The sequence below is a fragment of the Dipodomys ordii genome, unplaced genomic scaffold, assembly GCF_000151885.1.
Source record: "Dipodomys ordii isolate 6190 unplaced genomic scaffold, Dord_2.0 Scaffold40, whole genome shotgun sequence".
NCBI classification, from domain to species: domain Eukaryota; kingdom Metazoa; phylum Chordata; class Mammalia; order Rodentia; family Heteromyidae; genus Dipodomys; species Dipodomys ordii.
Genome location: NW_012267256.1, coordinates 4,469,158 through 4,489,288, shown reverse-complemented (window position 1 = coordinate 4,489,288; position 20,131 = coordinate 4,469,158). Strand labels below are relative to the sequence as shown.

Below are 20,131 nucleotides of genomic sequence, written 5' to 3'. Positions count from 1 at the left end.
ACATTGCTGACTGAGGATATAATGCAGTTATTAAAACTTAAAAAATTGTATTGGTTGTGGATATTTTCATTTAACATAACTAAAATTACATTAAATGAAATTGTGAGTAAGGGAAAGACTTGATTCAAACTTTTAAGTCCTGATCTCTGCTGGTAATGTAGTTTGTAGCTAGTACTATTGTGCATACAGTGAGCATATTTCCATGCTAATTTTGGAGTGTTTATTATGCATGTAGTCATTGCTGTTATGAGTTAATGTAAGTTTTTCTTATATGGTTTTGAAATAGATTTAAAAGGTGATCTTAATCTAAACATAATTTGCTATTTTTCAATGCTTTTTTGATACTTTATATTTTTTATTAACTTTGTCTTACTGTTTTTATTTTTTTAAATAAATTCTTAGTATTTTAATGCTTAAATTTATTTCAGAAGTGATAACAATATTAAATAGATCATTTGATTGTTGACTTAATATTGTGTGAAATTTAGATTCAGAGGAGGAATTTTTTGATGCACTATCTAGTCCTTTGGATGAATGTCCTCCGATTATTACTGGAGCTAAAATTACTCGACATAGAAAGTCACAAAAGCAAGACTGTTCACTGAATTTGACAGAATTTAAAATACGATTTGAAGTAGCAGAGGTATGTACTGAGATCAAATTAATATAGGTTATTTACATTGTTGTTTATATTATGGATAGCTTATTTAGTGTCATTGCCAGTAGCACTATTGTTTTCACCCTGATTAAACTAGACATAGACTTGCTGTGTGGTTCCTCATCTCCCCACCTTCCTTTTTTCCACTTAAGATTTAGCTTCCTTAGAAAAAGTTAAAGGTTTAGATGATATATTGTGAATATTTAGTGCATTTTTTAAATGATTATTTACACATGTAGGTATAGAATATAAAGCTGTTCATAAATTGTGTATTAAAAATTATAATATATAACTTATTTACATGCATAATTTCTAAATCCTTATGTAACCATATTATATGTAAATACCTTTACTACTTTTATATAGTGGTGCATTTTTTCCTCTCTGTATTTTTAAGATACTAGAGTTTAAATTCAGGGCCTTGTTACATGATTAGACATGTGTTCTATACAGTGATACTTTTCTTATTTCTTCTCTAGGTTTTAGTTCAATTATACCACCTTGTGGAGGATTGTGAAATATCTGTGGTAGAAATTGATGTTTTAGGATTGGGCACAGAAGTTATGATTAGAACATGTGATTTGAAAGCAAATGCATTTTTGAAAGAGTTTTGCTTAAAGTGTCCAGAATACTTAGGTAAGAATCTCTGTGATTAATTCACTGAAATTATTTCACTGTTCACTGAAATTTAAAAAAAAATTTTGTTGACTACCTGCTGTAGAGTTTCTAGTTCTTTAGATTTTAGATCTATTTATTTGCTAAATAGTCTCAGACTGTTAAATTTTGAGTTTGCATTTAAGTCTGTCTTCCATTGCTATTGGAAAATCTTTTAGGCAAAGAGAAATTTATTTAGCTCATAGTTTGGGGGCTGAAAGTCCAAGCTATTGTGACTGCATTTGTTAACCTCTGTATGGACTTTGGTAGATGAATTCATTGCAAGAGCATGTATATATAGATCACATAATGAGACAGAAAGCCAGAGAATAATCAGGAGCCATATTCACTCAACTATTCATTCTCCTGGGAACTGAGAAAAGATTTTAACACTTCAGCAATACCACACTTGAGAATCAAGTCTGCAACACATGCTCTTTTTGTGTGTGTATGGTGGTTGGGGCAGGGGGAGGCAAACCACATCCAATCTATAGCAGAATTAGTTTTTAATCTTTTACCTGCACCTGTATAGAACTCGTATTTGGCTGATTCTGAACCTGGCTTTTTGTTGGTTAGTTTTGAAATAGAATCTATTGAACTTTTCTGCCTAGAGGACTTGAATGATGGTCTTCTACATCTCAGCCTCCTAATAGCTAGTATTACAGACTATTATGGGGTTTATAGCCACAGGCTATAGATATATATAGAATATATACACACACAGGTACACACATATATGGCTAGTTTTCAGCTCTCTCGTAGTTAATACCCTGGGTTTCAGGGCAAACATTGACAGTTTTTTCACTTAGGAAAATCAAGTGGATTAAATTTTAAATCTATACAAAATACAGAAACATTACATTTCCTATTACTCTTGTAATAATTGGGCACCAATTTATTCTCTCAAACTTAGTCTGATCCAAGTCTCACTGGGCAAAAATCAAAGTGTCTAGAGTCCTTTTTTGTTATTGTTGTCCTAGGACCCAGGGCCTGGGTGCTGTCCCTAAGTTTTTGCACTCAAGGCTAGCACTCTATTACTTTGGACCGCAGAGCCACTTCCTATCTTCTGGTGGTTAATTGGAATTAAGAGTCTCATAGACTTTCCTACCCAGGCTGGCTTCAAACCACAGTCCTCAGTTCTCAGCTTACTGAGTAGCTAGATTACAGGCATGAGCCGCTGGTGCCTGCCTTCAAGAAGTCCTTTTGAAGGCTCTAGAGGGAGATTCATTTCTATTCTTCATTCAAGTGTTAAATTCAATAACGTGATTTATCCATTTTCTTGCTGTTTATTAACTAATGGCCATCCTTAATTTTTGGATGTGGTCCTTGTATTACTACCTCCTATATAGCAAAAAGTGGCACAGATCATTAGGTTGTCATATTGCCATCTCTTTCTTTCTCTTCTTCCTACTTTTTCTTTCTACCCTTAAAAATTCAATTGGGGAAGTGGCGCTGTGGCTCAAGTGGGAGAGCGCTCGCCTTGAGCTGAAGAGCTGAGGGATAGCACCCAAGCCCCACGACCAACCCAAAAAAAAAAAAAAGTATTTTGGGCCGGGTGCTGGCGGCTCATAACTGAATCCTAGCTACTCAGGAGGCTGAGATCTGAGGATTGAGATTCAAAGCCAGCCTAGGCAGGAAAGACCGTGAGACTCTTATCTCCAATAAACCACTCAGAAAACTGGAAGTGGTACTGTGGCTCAAGTGGTAGAGTTCTAGCCTTGAGCTGAAGAGCTCAGGGACAGCGCCCAGGCCCAGAGTTCAAGTCCCACTACCTACCAAAAAAAAAAAATTTTAACTGGTTAATTTCACACCTGGGTAATTATGATGATCTTCATTAACCTTAGTCCTAGCTTCAAAGTTTATTTTTGTGTCCCAGGACCAGAGTTCTCTTTATGTTCTTCATTGCTCCTACGTACCATTCTGATTTTTTCTTGGACAGATTTCTGATTTTCTTACCTCCTGTTTAGAATTAAAAAGCATTTAGTGTTTAGTCTTGAAGTACAAGTGAAGAAAACAATTGTGAGGAGGAATTAACTTTTTCAGTTTAAAAAATACAAGGATCTTATTGGATAAAATAGATTCCAAGGCTAAGAACTATTATAAGTTTTTTCTGTCTTACAACTATTAATATTGCCTGTGTCTATTTTTAATTAGTTTTTCTACCAAAAGGTGATTAAAAAATATTTTTAGATGAAAACAGGAAACCCATTTATTTGGTCACAACACTGGATAACACGATGGAAGATCTGTTAACACTAGAATATGTGAAGGTAAGAAATTCCACTTATCTGCTTGACAGGTAAGTGAGGTGCTGAAATTTTAGTCACATTTTATATGTTTTGCAATAGTTTCTTTAATTATTATTCTAATGTAATATCTTCTCTAACTTCTTTTTGTCGTATCATTTATACTAAATGTGACATCTAAATGTTTCATAAGCAAAATAAATAGCCTTATTCTAAGTAGAAAGGACCTTCAATGTAATTATTTTATCCAGTATATTAAAAAAGAACACACTTTTAGTCTTGATGAAGTTTATTGTTATACATGATACAGGATAATGATTTCACTTGTATAAAGTTGTTTCATTTAATGTCAGTGTATTTTGTTTCATTCTTATTCATGATGTCTATTTCATTTGAGAAGTTTTTTTAATGGACTATGGTCCATTTCTGTTTTCATTGTTATTTTCATATTGGTTTAATAATTTTTAAGAGCATTTTATTACTTTTAAGACCAATTACTACTATCCACTCTTAGTGTGGATATTTTAGGATTTTTTGTTAGTATATTTATTTTAACTTTTAGATTAAAAATGTTGTGGATCTTAAGTAGAGAAGAAATTTATATTCCATTTTATATATCATAATGTATTGCAATTATAGAATTATATGTGTGTTTTATATATACATATTACAAAAACATATACCCATACCTACATAGATGCTTGAATACTCTTCAAAAGGGGAGAAATGCTCTCATTTGTAACAATATAAGTGGGTCCAGAAGATACTGTGATAAGTGAAATAATCCAGGCATAGAGAAACCAATATTATAGGATCTCACAACACTGACTCATAGAAGTAGAGAAAAATGGTAGCTAACAGGAAGTGGGAATGGTAGGAAAGGGATGAAAGGGGAACTTCTGACAAAAAGGAACGGACTCTCAGACAGGCAAGACAAGTAGGATTGAGCTGTGCTGCACAATGTAGTGACTGTATAATAAAGTATACTGCACAATAACTAAAGCTAAATTTGTAATGTCTTCTTCAGAAATGATGGATAAACAAAGAGATGGACATAAGTTAGCTAATTTATTCCACATTATATATACATGTCAGAACATCAGATGGTTCCTATACCCGTATCCAATTATTTATTAATCACAATATAAGTAATAATTTTAGAAAAAGAAAATAACATTTGGATTCTGGAACAATTTTGCCACAAAATTTTTTGGATTAGGAAAAACCAGAGTTCTTTATGACCAAATGATGTTACTTTTGATGGTGTTTATGATTTCTTTATAATACAAATAATTATATGTAACATTTACTAACCACTTGCTAGAGGACCCTATATATATTTCTCTTGTAGTAAAGTAGTTGCTTTGTTCCAGAATTATAAAAGTTGCTTATTTGGGTAAATAGAGTTAAGTAGATGTTCAGTATATGGTATATAGTTATATAAATTATGGTGTGTGTCGTTTTATATATATACATAGATAGATTGATTTAGTGTGTTGAGGAAAATCATATAACTGTGTATTAGAACTATAAAGTAATTATATATACTCATGACTTCCTAAGATGTTCTAACAGATTTATTTTCCATTTGGATAGGCTGAAAAAAGTGCACCTGACTTGAAAAGTACCTATAACAATGTTTTACAACTGATTAAGGTATGAGTAGGTAATACCTTTATTTTTGAATTACACAATATGTTTCTGTGTCTCAATATGACAATTATTTTATACTGGATTTAGAAAATTCTTAAGGATAAACCCTGGTTATTATAAATCATATCATTTGTAGCAGAAAACAGTGCCTATAGATACTACAAATTTTTATTGACTCTTTACTAAAATTAATATTGTTAATTTTAGGTGAATTTTTCCTCTTTGGATATTCATTTACATACTGAAGCACTTCTGAATACAATAAATTACCTTAACAATATCCTTCCACAATCTGTGGAAGGATCCCCAGTGTCTGTTACGGAGACTGAAGACAAAGGAGATGTCGTTAAAAAATTAGGTATATTTCTTTAAAATTTAACTTCAATTTTTAAACCAAGTAGGTCAATAAATATATTTCATGTTAATTTATAAAAGTTTACTATATAATTTGTTATATATAGTACAAGTATTTTATTTACATTAAGATTAGTATATTCAAGCCGGGCACCAGTGGCTCATGCCTGTCATCCTAGCTTCTCAGGAGGCTGAGATCTGAGGATCATGGTTCAAAGCCAGCCTGGGCAGGAAACGCTGTGAAACTCTTATCTCCAATTAACCACCAGAAAACTGGAAGTCGTGCTATGGCTAAAGTGGTAGAGTGCTAGCCTTGAGCTGAAGAGCGCAAGGACAGCGCCCAGGCTCAGAGTTCAAGCCTCACGACCAAAAAAAGAATTACTATATTCAATAGCACTATTTTAGACTAAGGTGGAACTAAGAAAATTTGATTCTTAGAGTATATTTTTAGTCAGAATATAGGACCTTGAGAGCTTGTTTGGAGGTTCTAGTAGGGGAGCACAGCTACTCCTATACCCTTGACCGAAGACTGATCTTCCTCTGTTGGGGATGGTTGTACTTTTCGACCGAGCGCGCAGCTTCTGGAGGGATGCACATGGAACAGGGAGGGAGGAAGGGGACACTGGCCTAGCCAGCCAGATCAGCCGAATGAACCCTGGCCATCAATGGGGTGACAGATGTCACAGCCAGAGCGCCCTTACATCCTTGGTCAGAATATAGGTTGAACATCCGAAATGCACAAAGTTGAAATTTGAGATGCTCCAGAATCCAAAGTTGGTCCTTGAGAAATTTTGAATTTTGGAGCATTTCTGAAATGGGATTTTTGGGTTGTTGATACTCAGTTTATTACTTTAAAAAGCACATAACATACTTTTTATAGTAACTTTTTACCAGTAATCATACTGAAACAAATTAAAGATTTTAACTGGCTGCTGTAGGTTTGTACCTATAGTCCTATCTAGTTAAGTGGCTGAGATCTAGAGGATCATGCTTCAGACCAGTTTGGGCAGAAAAGTTTGCTAGACTCCATCTCCAAAATAACTATGGAAAACAAACACAGCTAGAGGTGTAGCTCACAGGGAAAATTACCAGGAGGCCCTTAGTTCAAACCCCTAGCACTACCTCCCTTGGAAAACTGAGGATTTTACATCTCTTCTTCAGAGATCTGAACCTCATAGTGCATTTCAGATACCAACATCAGAAAGTTGGAGATTTTTTTAAATACTGATTGTCATGCATGTTATGGTAATGTTAAGAGAGTCCTTTGAACCTGATGGTAAGGTAGACATTTTGGTACTATATGGAAAGGAGTGAGGTAGACTAGATACTGTTGGAGAGTTGGACAGACAGTGCCTGAATGAGTTATCTATGTAGAGTGGTATATAGAAGAGAATAACAAATTGTTAGATCAGGAAAACCTGGTTATAGTCTTTTATTAACAGTGTTTTGTTTGCCTATTTATTTGCTTTTGATTTCATTACATGATTCTTAGAATCATAAGACATACCTTAGAATCATAAAGAATATTCAGTTAAATCACAAACTAGATTTTATGTAGTATTTTTGTTTTGGTATTTCAGTTGAATTATAAGTATAGTGTTTACTAAAAGTTTTCTCTTACATTTTATGATTTTTTTTTGTAGCTTTAAAGCTATCCACGAATGAAGATATTATTACCTTGCAGATTTTAGCAGAATTATCATGTTTGCGGATTTTTATTCAAGATCAGAAGCGAAACATTGCTGAAATTAAGATCGAAGGTAATAAATTTTCATAAAAAAGCAAAATTTTAAATGAAAGGAAAAAGCAATCATTTATCTTTTTATTCCCCTAGGACTTGATTCTGAGGTGATTATGAGGCCCTTAGTTACTGAAACAATTGCAAAGCTAAGGAATATAATTGTATTGGATTCTGATATAATGGCTCTATACAAGAAGGTAATAATTTGTTTTTATTAATGATTAACATCATTAAATGGTTGCCTTTTTAAAAAATTCTATTTTCTTGTAAAGATGCTGTACAGAGAGGTTACAGTTACATGAGTAAGGTAATGAGTACATTCCCTGTCAAGCATTGTTACCCCCTCCTTTGTTTTTCTCCTACTATCCCTTCCCTCCCCCACCTAAATGATTGCCTTTTAAACCTGGTCAGTGGTCATACTTGTTAGGAAAACAGCTGTCATATTTTAGCAGTGTGGCTTATTAAGAATTTCGGTGTCAGACATAATTGACTGCTTATCTTAGTTTTGTTTCTTAGTAATTGTGAATCTTTACCAAATTACCTAATCTTAGATTCTGTTTCTTTATTTGTAAAAAGTACATTTAGGGTATTATAAATATCTAATGCCCTGGAACAAAGTGTTTTGGGGTAAAATAATAAGTGCTTTTTTCCACCTTATCTCATCTTTGTTCTCTTCTTCTGAAATCTGAACCTCATAATGCATTTCAGAAACCAGCATCAGAAAGTTGGAGATTTTTAAATTTTTTTATATTTTTGTCATTCATTGGGCCTGAACTCTGGGCCTGGACACTGTCCCTCAGCTCTTCAGCTCAAGGGGAGCACTCTACCACTTGAGCCACAGCGCCACTTCCAGCTTTTTCTGCTTATGTTGTGCTGAGGAATCAAACCCAGGGCTTCATGCATGCAAGGCAAGCACTCTACCACTGAGCCACCTTCCCAGTCCAAATTGGACATTTTTTTTTAAATTTAAATTTTAATAATTTTTTATTGTGAAAATACTGTACAGAGGGGTTACAATTACATGGGCAAGATAGTGAGTACATTTCTTTTTTTATTTTTTTTAATTATTTTATTTTATTTGTGAACATACTGTACAGAGGGGTTACAATTACATGGGCAAGATAGTGAGTACATTTCTTTTTTTATTTTTTTTAATTATTTTATTTTATTTGTGAACATACTGTACAGAGGGGTTACAATTACATGGGCAGCGGGGGAAAAACAGTTGTTTAAGGATACAGGTGGACCTGATGCAACAACGAGAAGTATAAGTTGTCATGTCCAAAACAAGCTTTACAAAGTCGGTTCAGGGGGGAGGGGAAGGGGGGGGAAGGAGAAGGGTTGGGATTGGGGGGGAGGGGGGAGGCTGGGAAGGGAAGTGAAGGGTAAACCAAAGGAGGAGGCTGCAATGCTTGGTAACAAATTGGACATTTTTAAGTCAGTGATTGTCATGCATGTATTATGTTAAGAGAATCCTTTGAACTGCATGGTTAGTTATTGAAAGGTAGACATTTGGTGTACTGCATGGAGAGAAGTAGACTAGATACTGTGGTAGAATTGGACAGACAGTGCCTGAATAATGAGTCATCTATGTAGAGTGGTATATAGAAGAGAATATCAAATTGTCAGATCAGAAAAACTGTTCAGTCTCAGGAAGTAAGCATTTAGAATTTGGCAAGAAAAAAGATACATAAATAGATTTAGAAATACTCTAGATGATATATGGCAATCAGCCAGGTTTTATTTATGAAAACTTTTCTTAGTTTTGTTCCCATCCCTTCTTTCTTCATTCTTCCTTCTTACCATTTGTTGTGCTTTCCTCTAATTTAGCCATAAGGTTTGTCTGAAGAGTGCCCATAAGCCAAGAAAGCCACTGTCTAGGTATGAGTGTACTGGGAAAGTAAGACAAATGCATTGGAAAGACACATGAGGAACACATTCTGCAGATGAAAGAAGAAGGTGTTTACAAGGGAGGCCGGTGGGGTCTCTGGAGGCACTTGGAAACCGTAATGGATGAGGGAAGGGAGAGAAAAGGTAAAAGGAGTATAGAAGACTTAGGGGCCTCCACTTTTATTTAAAAGTTTCTGAATGAGGGAGGGGGTAACGTTGATAAGAAATGTATTCATTGCCTTACTGATACAACTGTAACCCCTCTGTACATCACCTTTACAATAAAATATCAATAGCCCTCAGCTTTCCCCAAGGGGTTTGTGGATTGGAAATGCCAAGAAAATATAAAGGTAGGGAATTTATTTACATGTCTGTGGTCTGGTTATTAGGTTTTATTGTGGTTGGTTAATAACTGGGAGCTGTGTTGGGCTTTGGTTCATTGTTGTGCAGAATCACGAGAGAGAGAGGAAGTTTTACCTAGGCAACAGTAATGGGATAAGACTGCATTTTAATGTCTAGCAAGCTGAAAAGTGGTTATTCTTATTAAAGCAGCAATGGTGTTAGACAAATTTACGACACAGTTATTTCAGTGGTATTGTAAAATAAGATTTAAATTTTTTCTTCATTTTTTTAAAGGAAGACTTCACTAGTTTTTATGCTGATACTGTGAATCGTTGTTGCTTCTTAAAGTTCATTCTACATTGTGTGTGCATATATGTGTGCAAGTAGGATCAAACCAGTGTTCCCACATACACTAAGCAAACATTCTGTCATGGAATAGATCCCCAGAAAACGATCATTCTTTTGTAGATTTCTAAGGGCTTGTAAGAGCACTATTCCTGGAATGTTGTTTCCTGACATTTATATTTGCCTAGCATTTTTACTAGATTTTAAGTCCTTAGCTTTGATTTTCATTCCTTGATGATTTAAAATTCATTACTCTAGCTTAGTCTGGTGTTGCTGATGACCTTTCTGATGAAAATTTTCTTTCTGTTCTAAGGTCCTGCTATATTTAGAACTGATTATAGAATTGTGGATAAGATTTTTGGACAGGTAGTTGTGCAGTAGTTATATGGGCACTGATTTGTCAATTTTATAGTTTTACACATTGATATTAGGTTTTTTCCTGTTAGGTGAGTCATTTTTCTTGTGAAGATTGTGAATGTTAATACTGACAAGCCACCTGGAAAACTAATTGAAGGATATAGAAGGGTTTCTTTTTCTCTTCACAAATTTTTATGTAAATGTCTGTTTTTTAGAGGTGTGTGTGCGCGCGTATGCATGCGCATGCGCACCATTTCTGGGGCTTGAACTCTGGGCCTGGGCACTGTCCCTGAGCTTTTTTGATCTACCACTTGAGCCAAAGTTACACTTTGTCTTTTTTAATGCTTAACTATAGATAAGAGTCTCATAGGAGCTGGAAGGTGGCTCCGTGTAGAGTGCTTGCCTTGCATGCATGAGGCCCTGGGTTCGATTCCTCAGCACCACATAAGCAAAAAGAAAAAAGCCGTTAGTGGCTGTGGCTCAAGTGGTAGAGTGCTAGCCTTGAGCTGAAGAGCTGAGGGACAGCGCCCAGGCCCAGAGTTCAGGCCCCATGACTGCCCCCCCCCCCAAAAAAAAAGTCTCATAGACTTTCCTGTCTGGGCTGACTTCAAATTTTAATCCTCAGATGTCACTCTACTGAGTAGCAAGGCATGAGCCATTGGCACTCAGCTAGTATGCTGTTTCTGTCTTCTCTGTTCTAAACTCTGTATTGTGCTAATCTCTCAATACAGAAGATGCTCCAATTTTTCTTAAGCAATCTAACAGAATTTGAGATAATATAGTAGTGAAAGAAAGCTTCTTTCCTCATGGGATAAATAGAAGTCAGAAATAATATGAGGAGTGGTTAAGTGCTTTGAAAACACTGGGTTTGAAATGATTAGGTAATACATGAGATAATAACTTGAGTAGTACAATGCCCCTTTGTAAAAGAAACACTTGACAGAAATCTGAATGGTTGGGTGTGAGCCCTTGGAAAGAACATTCCTGGTAGAGGAAATGGTAACTACACAGGCCTTGGAACAGAAAGATGTTTGTCTTCTTGGTAAGATGTAGGGACTTCAGTAGCCTTTGTATTCAATTCTTGATTAAGATTTTTTTCATGCGTTATCATGCGTTAAAGGTCAGTTTATTCATACACATTTGCTGTAAAATATACTCATTTCAGTTCATAGTTTGATGAGTTTTGATAGATTATGCAACTTCTGGCTCCTAATGATGTACAATGTGTCTGTGATGCCCAAAAATTTATGGCCTTTTTGCTTTATTTTTCCGTCTTTTTACCACCTGAAAAATCATTATTCTGTTTTTGTCCCTATATTTTTTTACCCATAGTGTCATAAGTGGAAGGAACTTGAGTCTGATTCCTTCTTTGCATGGAGTAGGATTTCTGCCTTTTTCTTTTGATCATTCTCAGTAGACACTCTTTTCATTGACCCTTTAAAACACCAAACTTTTTGTTTCGTTGAATGTTCTGTTTTTTATTTTATTTATCTTTGATTTTACCTTTTTTATTTCCTTCAGCTTTCTTTGGATTTAATAAACTCTTCCTAAGAGGTAGCATTAGTTTACTGATTTGAGTTGAGTGCTTTCTATTTAAGTATTTATTGGTATAAATAATTCCACTAAGTAATGCTCTAGATGTATCCTACAAATTTTAGATTTTGTCAAAGGCTTTTTCTGTATTGATTGAGATGGTCATATGAATCCTGTGGGTGTCTGTGTATGTGCGCATGGATGAGTATATACTTGAACTTGAACTCTACAACCTCAGGCTCTCACGTGGCTCTTTAACTCACAGCTGGCTTAATAATCCTGATGATACTTTGGGCCTTTTCTGAAAATAAGGCTTTCTTTTCTGAAAGTCCTGGGGCTTGAACTCAGGGCCTGGTCACTCACTGTCCCTGATCTTCTATTGCTCAAGGTTGACATTCTACCACTTGAGCCAAGTGTCACTTCCAGCTTTTTCTGTGTATGTGGTACTGAGAAATCGAACTCAGGGCTTCATGCATGCTAGGCAAGCACACTCCCAGCCTTTTCTTTTACATAGGAAATTTCAAGGAAATTTCTATACTAGTTTTCCCCCTTACCACCATCTTTCTCATGAGTTCCCAGCATTTGCTCATGAAGCGCCTGAAACTGTGTGTACTACTCTTGTGTTTGTGACTCCCATGGCTTTGGAAAATCATTTAGCTGAATTATTCTTGCCTCACTTTTGTGGTACCTGGCTGCTTTGTCTTCTACTCCCTGATGTTAGGATACTTTGTTCCAATGGAGTTAAGGAAAGCTGTCATAGTTTATCTAGTTATTTCTTGCTAGGGATTTGAATGAGCTCTTCCTTCAGCTTTGTGTATCAGTAGTAGAGGGAGAACTGTCCCATCTTGTGCCTCAGTCTTCAGAAGTCCCTCATACTTTTGGTTTCTAGGAGTTCTTGTTTCTGAAATTGGAACTGATTTGCTTGCTATTGGATTTTCAGCTCCCTGTTCCTCTAGAGTTTAATTTAAAAAACCTCTAAACTAAGTACTATGCCCATATTCCAAAGTTGAAGTCTCCGTATAGTCTCTTCCATTTTAAACTAGTATTACAGGGCTTGAAGTTTTAAGCCACTATAGGCAGTTCCTGGTTGGCAATTAAGATGACTCTTTCCAAAGGAAATGAAAAGCTTAGAAATAGGGACGAGGTCCCTTGGAACAATCTGGAAAACTCCACATCCTTCCAAAAAAATGAGAAGGTGCTTTTAGTAAGTTGTACACATAATGTTTTTCCAGACTTTGAACTTGGGTGGAGATATGTTTATATGATGGCTTAGCGTAAAGGTATAAACTCAAAGTGAAAGTGCGTATTTTTTGCTTTCTATTTTTTAAAAAAGTAGCTGGGCTAAACTTACTAGCTTAATTTTATGACCTACAAATGGAACTTCCACCAATAATTTGAAAATATAGCTAGTTTCTTATAAAGCATTTATAATTAATAATAAGCCTTGCTTATACTGGCTTGAATATCCGGTAGAATTTTCAGATGGGGTTCATGTTTTCTTATTTTATTTGCTTTGTTTTACTTTGGCTTGAATACACATTACTTCAAAAATTATTGCAATAGTGATTTTCTCTCATTAGGCTGTTTATATCACTGGCAAAGAAGTTTTCAGCTTCAAAATGGTTTCTTACACGGATGCCACTGCTGGCTCTGCATACACAGATATGAATATTGTGGACATTAAAATTCTCCTAACTGTTGGATGCATTGAAGTAGTGTTTGTCACAAAATTTCTGTATTCTGTATTGGTAAGTATTTTGACAAATTTTCCTTTTTATGCTTATTGAAAAGGATGGTTCTGTATGTTAAGCATAAATGGAAAATATCCCTTTGATTTTTTAATGTTAAATAGTTTACTGGGTAGCATTTATAGCAACTGTTTCAGTTCATTATTTGTGTAACATTTGTAAAAATGTTAGAACATTTTCACATGGGAAAATGTAATTAAAAATATATTTATACATTAACATGAATATATTCAGCGTTCAAGGAATTAGGTTCAGACCCTTTATGACTCCACTCTGGGTCTCCTGCATTTGAAGTTCTGTTTTTCATAGGGTTCTTTTTCCTTGTTGTTAATACTGAGACTTGAGCACAGTGATTCATTCTGTTCCTCAGCTTGCTTGCTTCACTAGCACTCCTTTCACTTGAGCCATATCTTCAGCACTACCTTTTTGTTGTTGTTGTTGGTTGTGGGGCCTGAACTCTGGGCCTGGGGGCTGTCCCTTAACTCTTCAGCTCAAGGCCGGTGCTCTTCAACTAGAGCCACAGCACCACTTCCGGCTTTTTCTGCTTATGTGGGGCTGAGGAATCGAACCTAGGGCCGCATGCTTGCAAGGCAAGCACTCCACCACTGAGCTACTTTCCCAGCCCTTCAGCACTACTTTTTGCTGGTTGTTTTTGAGATGCCAGGACTGGCTTCAAACTGATTCTCAAGATTTCAGCTTCCTATGTAGCTAAGAATTACAGATGTGAGCCAGCAGCACCTGACTGTTTGTGTTTCTCTCTCTCTTTCTCTCTTTTGGGGGGAAGGGTGGCGGTCAGTTCTGGAGCTTTGAACTCCAGGCCTGGGCGCTGACCCTTAGCCCCTTTGTGCTCAAGGGTAGCAATCTACAGAGCACTTTGAGCCACAGCGCCACCTCTGTTTTTTGAGTAAATTGGAGATCAGAGTCTGATGAGGACTTTTCCACCCAGGCTGGCTTCAGACTGTAATCTTCCTGAGTAGCTAGAACTACAGGCATGAGCAGCCAGTACCTAGCTTATTTTTCTCTTTTTTCCTTGTTGTCTGTTGTTACTCTTAATCTCTAAGTGTGATTTTTTTTTATGATGTCACTAGTAAACAAAAAACAAAGGCTAGTGATTGCATCTAGAGCCTAGCACATACTAGAAAAATGCTTTTTAAAGTACTGTCTTAATTATTAGTTATAAACTGGATAATCAAATCCAGTTAATAAGTAGGTCAAATGTGACTTTTTGTTGTTGTTGTTGGTCGTGGGGCTTGAACTCTGGGCCTGGGCACTGTCCCTGTGCTCTTCAGCTCAAGGCGAGTGCTCTACCACTTGATCCACAGTGCCACTTCCAGTTTTCTAGTGGTTAATTGGAGATAAGAGTCTCACGGACTTTTCTGCCCAGGCTAGCTTTGAACCGTGATCCTCATATCTCAGCCTCCTGAGTAGCTAGGATTATAGGCATGAGCCACCGGCACCCACTAAGTGTGACAATATTTATAAGCAAGGAGGGCATTTATAAGCAAGGAGGTTATTTACCTGTGTATATTTGGGGTTGTGGAGCCTTCTATTATTTGGAGATTTTTTTACTTGATTGTAAGTTCCTGTGGTCTTTTAAATTGATGTTATTGTGAGGTTTTTCTTCCTGTAACCTTGAAGTCTTTTTGTACACAGAACAAGGTAAGTCAGGCTTATTTGTCTTATTTACTCTTATTTCTGATAAACATATCACCCAACCCTCTTGTCTTTTATGTAAAAATTACTAAAATGAAATGTTACTTTTTCTCTGAACATGTTAAGTATAAATCCAGGTAGTTGTATTTTATGTCACAAGGTATTTTCTAGAATTTTAAAATTAGAACATATGTCTTAGTTCTTAAATATTTTTTGGTTTTTTGCTCTCATGTTTTTTCTTTTCATATTTTTATCATTTTTCATTTTCAATGTGATGTATAGACAGGTTGGTTACAGTTTTATAATATTTTATAATTTTTTCAAAAGTATTATAAACAGACTATTTCTATAGGGAAGTGGGACCTATTGTTTATACTTACTTTGCTTTGTCCAGGAACTAGATTTTTTTTTTCCCCAATCAAGACCTTTGTGTGTGTTTCTCAGAATTTTAATAGCAGGAAGTTAAGATTTAACATGATCATCACACTTTGAATAAACAATACTTGGTTGTACCAATGCTTATGTAGGTAAAACTATAGCATTAAAATAATTTAATAAGTGTACTAATGGCAATATACAGAATATAATTCTATCTTCTTACAGGCTTTTATAGATAATTTTCAAGCAGCTAAACAAGCATTGGCTGAAGCAACTGTTCAGGCAGCAGAAATGGCTGCAACTGGTGTTAAGGAACTGACGCAAAGGAGTTCCAGATTGGCATTAGATGTTAACATCAAAGCTCCAGTAGTTGTCATTCCACAGTCTCCAGTTTCTCAAAATGTTTTTGTTGCTGATTTTGGACTGATTACAATGACAAATGTGTTTACGATGGTAGCAGAGAGCCAGTGCAATCCCCCACCTGTTATTGATTTAATAACAATAAAACTGAGTGAAATGAGACTATACAGGTAAGCTTTTCATGACTGTATACTATCTTAATTTTTACATTAAGGCTTGAGTATCTTGAGTATTCTGTTTATACTAGGATTTTGTTTTAACTATTTAATTTTGTGGCTCTATACCCAAGTTTTTTTTCTATCAACATGAATTACAATTCTATTTTCTAAAAATCTAGAAAATATTTGGAAACTGCAAAACTATTAACATTATTGAAGAAATATATTCTGTTTTTGTAGTTGTTCGTAAGTTGTAATGTACAGTATCACCCAGTATATTTTGTCAGCTTTGAATTTTTGAAGCAAATCATTTTGAAATAATTGACTACAAAATATTTATTCTTATTAACATTTAGTTGTTAAGAATATTTCCTTATTAGTCATGAAAGTGTTTAATGATGTCACCTCTGTCTTCCTAATATTTGTAATTTATGCCTTTGTACTGAACAGTTTAATTAGACTCATCCACTTTATTGGTTTTAAGGAACCAGCTTTTGATATTATTGCTTTTTGTATTTTTCCGGTTTCTCTTGTGATGATTTATATTTAATATTATTTCTTCCTGCTGTAGGTTCAGTTTTGCTCTTTTTCTGAGTTTCCTTAGGTGGAAGCTGAGATGATTTATTTGAAATACTTCTTTTGTAATGTAAGCTGTAGTGTTACAACTTTTAAATTTCTCTCCTTGTATCTCTCTTTCACCTGTCATTTTATCATATTATGTCTTATTGCACCTTTTACTTATGCTATATCATGAGTTCTTATTCTTAGATATTGAATATAATGACTAAGAAGGGTTTTTCCTCCCTGAGCTCGTGGCTCACGCCTATAATCCTAGCTATTCTGGAGGCTGAGATCAGAGGCTCAACAGTTTAAAGTGAACCCAGGCAGAAAAGTTTGGTAGATTCCATCTTCAAAAATAACCACCAAAGAGCCAGGCTGGAGGCATGGCATAGCCCCAGCTGAGTGAACAAGCTGAGCAAGGGCAAGGCCCCTGGCTTCAAACTCCTGCATATGCAAGAAAGTTTATCTAGAGAGATTTAGCCAAAGATATTTATACAGATCTTATTACAAGTATTTTTTAAAGTGAAAAATAGGAAGCATTTTTAGTAACAGAAGGCTGATGAAATGACTTAATGTTAGCCATTTGTTATGTTGCCTAGACATTAAACTTGCATATTCAATATTGCAGGGTTTTTAGATTTCTGTAATTTATTACCATGAAGTGGAGAGTGTGCAAGTATCATTGTGATTAAATTTAGTGTCATTTCCTAGTCCATCCATGAATGACTTTGCCACCATACATTCTGAGATACCCATGACTCCTGTAGCACTCTCCTATTAAGTAAATGATAACTGAAGTTGTACAGTCATATCTTCAAACCCTAGAGTAAGGTTTTGTTACATTTAAAACATAAGTATATTTTTGTAAACATTTAATATGTGAGATTGTAACAACAGCAGGTTTCTTTGTCACATCTTTGAAAGACGTTAATGAGTGACCTAAAGTTTCTTCTTTTCCTGAGTATCGTTCCTCTTTTTATAAATGAAAATTTGGTTTAGATGAATATGAAGTTAAATATATTGAGCAATTTTGACCCACAGAAACAAAGCTTTCATATGACAGAATTTTGTTTCTCATAAAGTAAGGGTAAATGTGGTATTCTATTATATCTAGTACCATGAATTAAAATGTTTTTATATTGGATGCTGGTGGCTCATGCCTGTAATTCTAGATACCCAGATTGAGACCTGGAGGATAGTGGTTTAAAGCTAGCCTAGGCAGAAAAGTCTGTGAGACTCCATCTACAGTTAAGCAGTGGAAAGCCTGCCTGGAAGTATGGCTTAAATAAGTAGTAGAATGCTAATTGTGACCCAAAAAGTCAAGGAAAAGTTGGAGGTCCTGAGTTCAAGCTCCAGTTCTGGCACAAAAAAAAATTGAGTCCTTATATCATGTTTATTTATAAGTGATATAAATAATAGTTCTCATTTTAAGAATTTTTGTTACAATTTTGTAGTTTTGATATATTTTATCATATGGTAAAATAGGATTTTGTCTTAAAATAGAATGAGCTGGTGGCTCACGCCTGTAATGCTAGCTACTCAGGAGGCTGAGATCTGAGCATCATGTTTCAAAATCAGCCCAGACAAGAAAGTCCTTGAGACTCTTACCTCCAATTAGCCACTAAAAAAGCTGGAACTGTGGCTCAAGTGATAAAACACTAGCCTTGAGCAAAAAAGCTGAGGGGCAGTGCCCAGACCCTGAGTTCAAGCCCCAGGACTGGTGCGAGTGGGTATGCACATACACAAAAGAGTTTTTCTTCAATGTGGAACACTTGCGATTAGAGAAAGTTACTTAGGTTTCTAATGGGAGACATAAAAGACTATTTTTCTCTTTATACCAAAAGTTTCTTGATTTCTACTATTTTGTGTATAATGATACATTAGTCTTTTACCTTTTATTTCTTCCTATCTGAAAATTTATGATAAATACTTCAAAGCAATTTGATTTCTACCAATAGGTCTCAATTTATTAATGATGCATACCAGGAAGTACTGGATCTACTACTGCCTTTAAATCTTGAAGTGATTGTTGAGAGAAATTTATCCTGGGGTTGGTACCAGGAAGTCCCTTGTTTTAATGTAAATGCTCAGCTAAAACCTATGGAGGTAACTTTCTTGATGCTTTTGTATTTTTGTTTTGTTTGTTGACAAATAATTATTTGGAGACATTAAAAACTTCTGTAGAATTTATATATCAATTACCTGGCTTATGATTATTTAACTGTCATTTAATTTAAATGACAGCAACCAGGTGTGATGCTACTTATATTTGCTGTTATCCCAGTTTACTTGGGAGGCATGCTGAGGTTGGAGGATCTCAGGTTCAAGGCCAGCATGGACAAAAGTGACTATGGGGGTAGCATAATGGCAGAATGCTTGCCTGAATGTGTGAGATCTTGGTCTGTCCTTAGTATCACCTCCTCAAAAAAGTGGGAAGATGGGGCAGATAGAAAAAGAATTAAAATAGTGCCTTATTAACTAGAAATTAACATTCTTGATTCTTTTAACAAATATTTGCATGTCTCCTGGGTGCTAATCCTTGTGCTAAATTGGAGATAATGTTGATAAGCAATGCAATCTTCTCAAACTTTGTAGAACTTACCATGGTTAAGGCAAGAATTGGTCATAGTCTGAAATGTTCAGTAGTCAGTCAAAAAGAATACAGAGACATAAAGTTACAATTGTTGCCCTTTCTATAAACTTTTAAAAAGTGGTTGCTAACTAAAACAGTCTGATAGTTAAATGACAAAGATGAAAGGTTTACAAGGCTGGCCAATGTGGTGCATTGGCACCACATAGCTCATCATCTTTAGCTGCCCGGTACTGGCATCTAATTCAGTTCTGTTTTTCATAAGCTACTAGAGGTCCCATGATCACTTGGAAAGCTTACTGTTGAGTTAAAAATTTCAATACTTTAAAAATTGGTTTTGTTGAAGACTGAAAGCAGACTTAAATTTCTCTGTGCAGGATTTTTTAAATTTTATTGTGAAGGTGATATACAGAGGGGTTACAGTTACATAAGGTATTATTGAGTACATTACTGTGCAAGAAATTTCAAGTACAGTAAGTAGGACTGTGAACACATATCTTTTTTCATTTTAATAGTTCATTCTTAGTCAAGAAGATTTGACAACTATTTTTAAAACATTACATGGCAATTTACGGCATGAAAATGCCAATGCTGCTCCTGCTGTAGTTAAAGACCAAAGTGGTGTTTCTAGTGGAGTCACAAGTGAGTCATACAATACAGCAGGTATGTCTTTTATTTATTTATTTATTTGTCTTTAGTTGTACAAAGAGCTTACCATTTAAAAAATCAGTTTACAAGTGCATCACCTCTTGGTTGCTGTCACATTTTTGGTTATTCCTCCCCATTCTCTCACTGACCCCTCCCTCATTTTTCCTAGTTTCATGGGATATCCGTTAAATATTATTACTGCATGTTCTCCTCCCTTCCTTTCTCTATTCACTTTCTCTCTCCACTCTCCTTGCCCTTCCCT

General features: G+C 35.3%; 1 protein-coding gene across 1 annotated transcript in view; it reads left to right on the top strand.

The window, feature by feature from the left end:
* Vps13a (vacuolar protein sorting 13 homolog A (S. cerevisiae)) overlaps positions 1-20,131 on the top strand; it is a 163,865-nt gene that overhangs the window by 63,289 nt on the left and 80,445 nt on the right. The window contains exons 25-35 of the mRNA XM_013018390.1: positions 489-643; positions 1,138-1,294; positions 3,503-3,582; positions 5,155-5,214; positions 5,419-5,569; positions 7,209-7,325; positions 7,400-7,503; positions 13,354-13,521; positions 15,778-16,082; positions 18,590-18,737; positions 19,737-19,884. Coding sequence (XP_012873844.1) covers positions 489-643; positions 1,138-1,294; positions 3,503-3,582; positions 5,155-5,214; positions 5,419-5,569; positions 7,209-7,325; positions 7,400-7,503; positions 13,354-13,521; positions 15,778-16,082; positions 18,590-18,737; positions 19,737-19,884 — 1,593 coding nt within the window. The remainder of the gene's footprint in view (positions 1-488; positions 644-1,137; positions 1,295-3,502; positions 3,583-5,154; positions 5,215-5,418; positions 5,570-7,208; positions 7,326-7,399; positions 7,504-13,353; positions 13,522-15,777; positions 16,083-18,589; positions 18,738-19,736; positions 19,885-20,131) is intronic.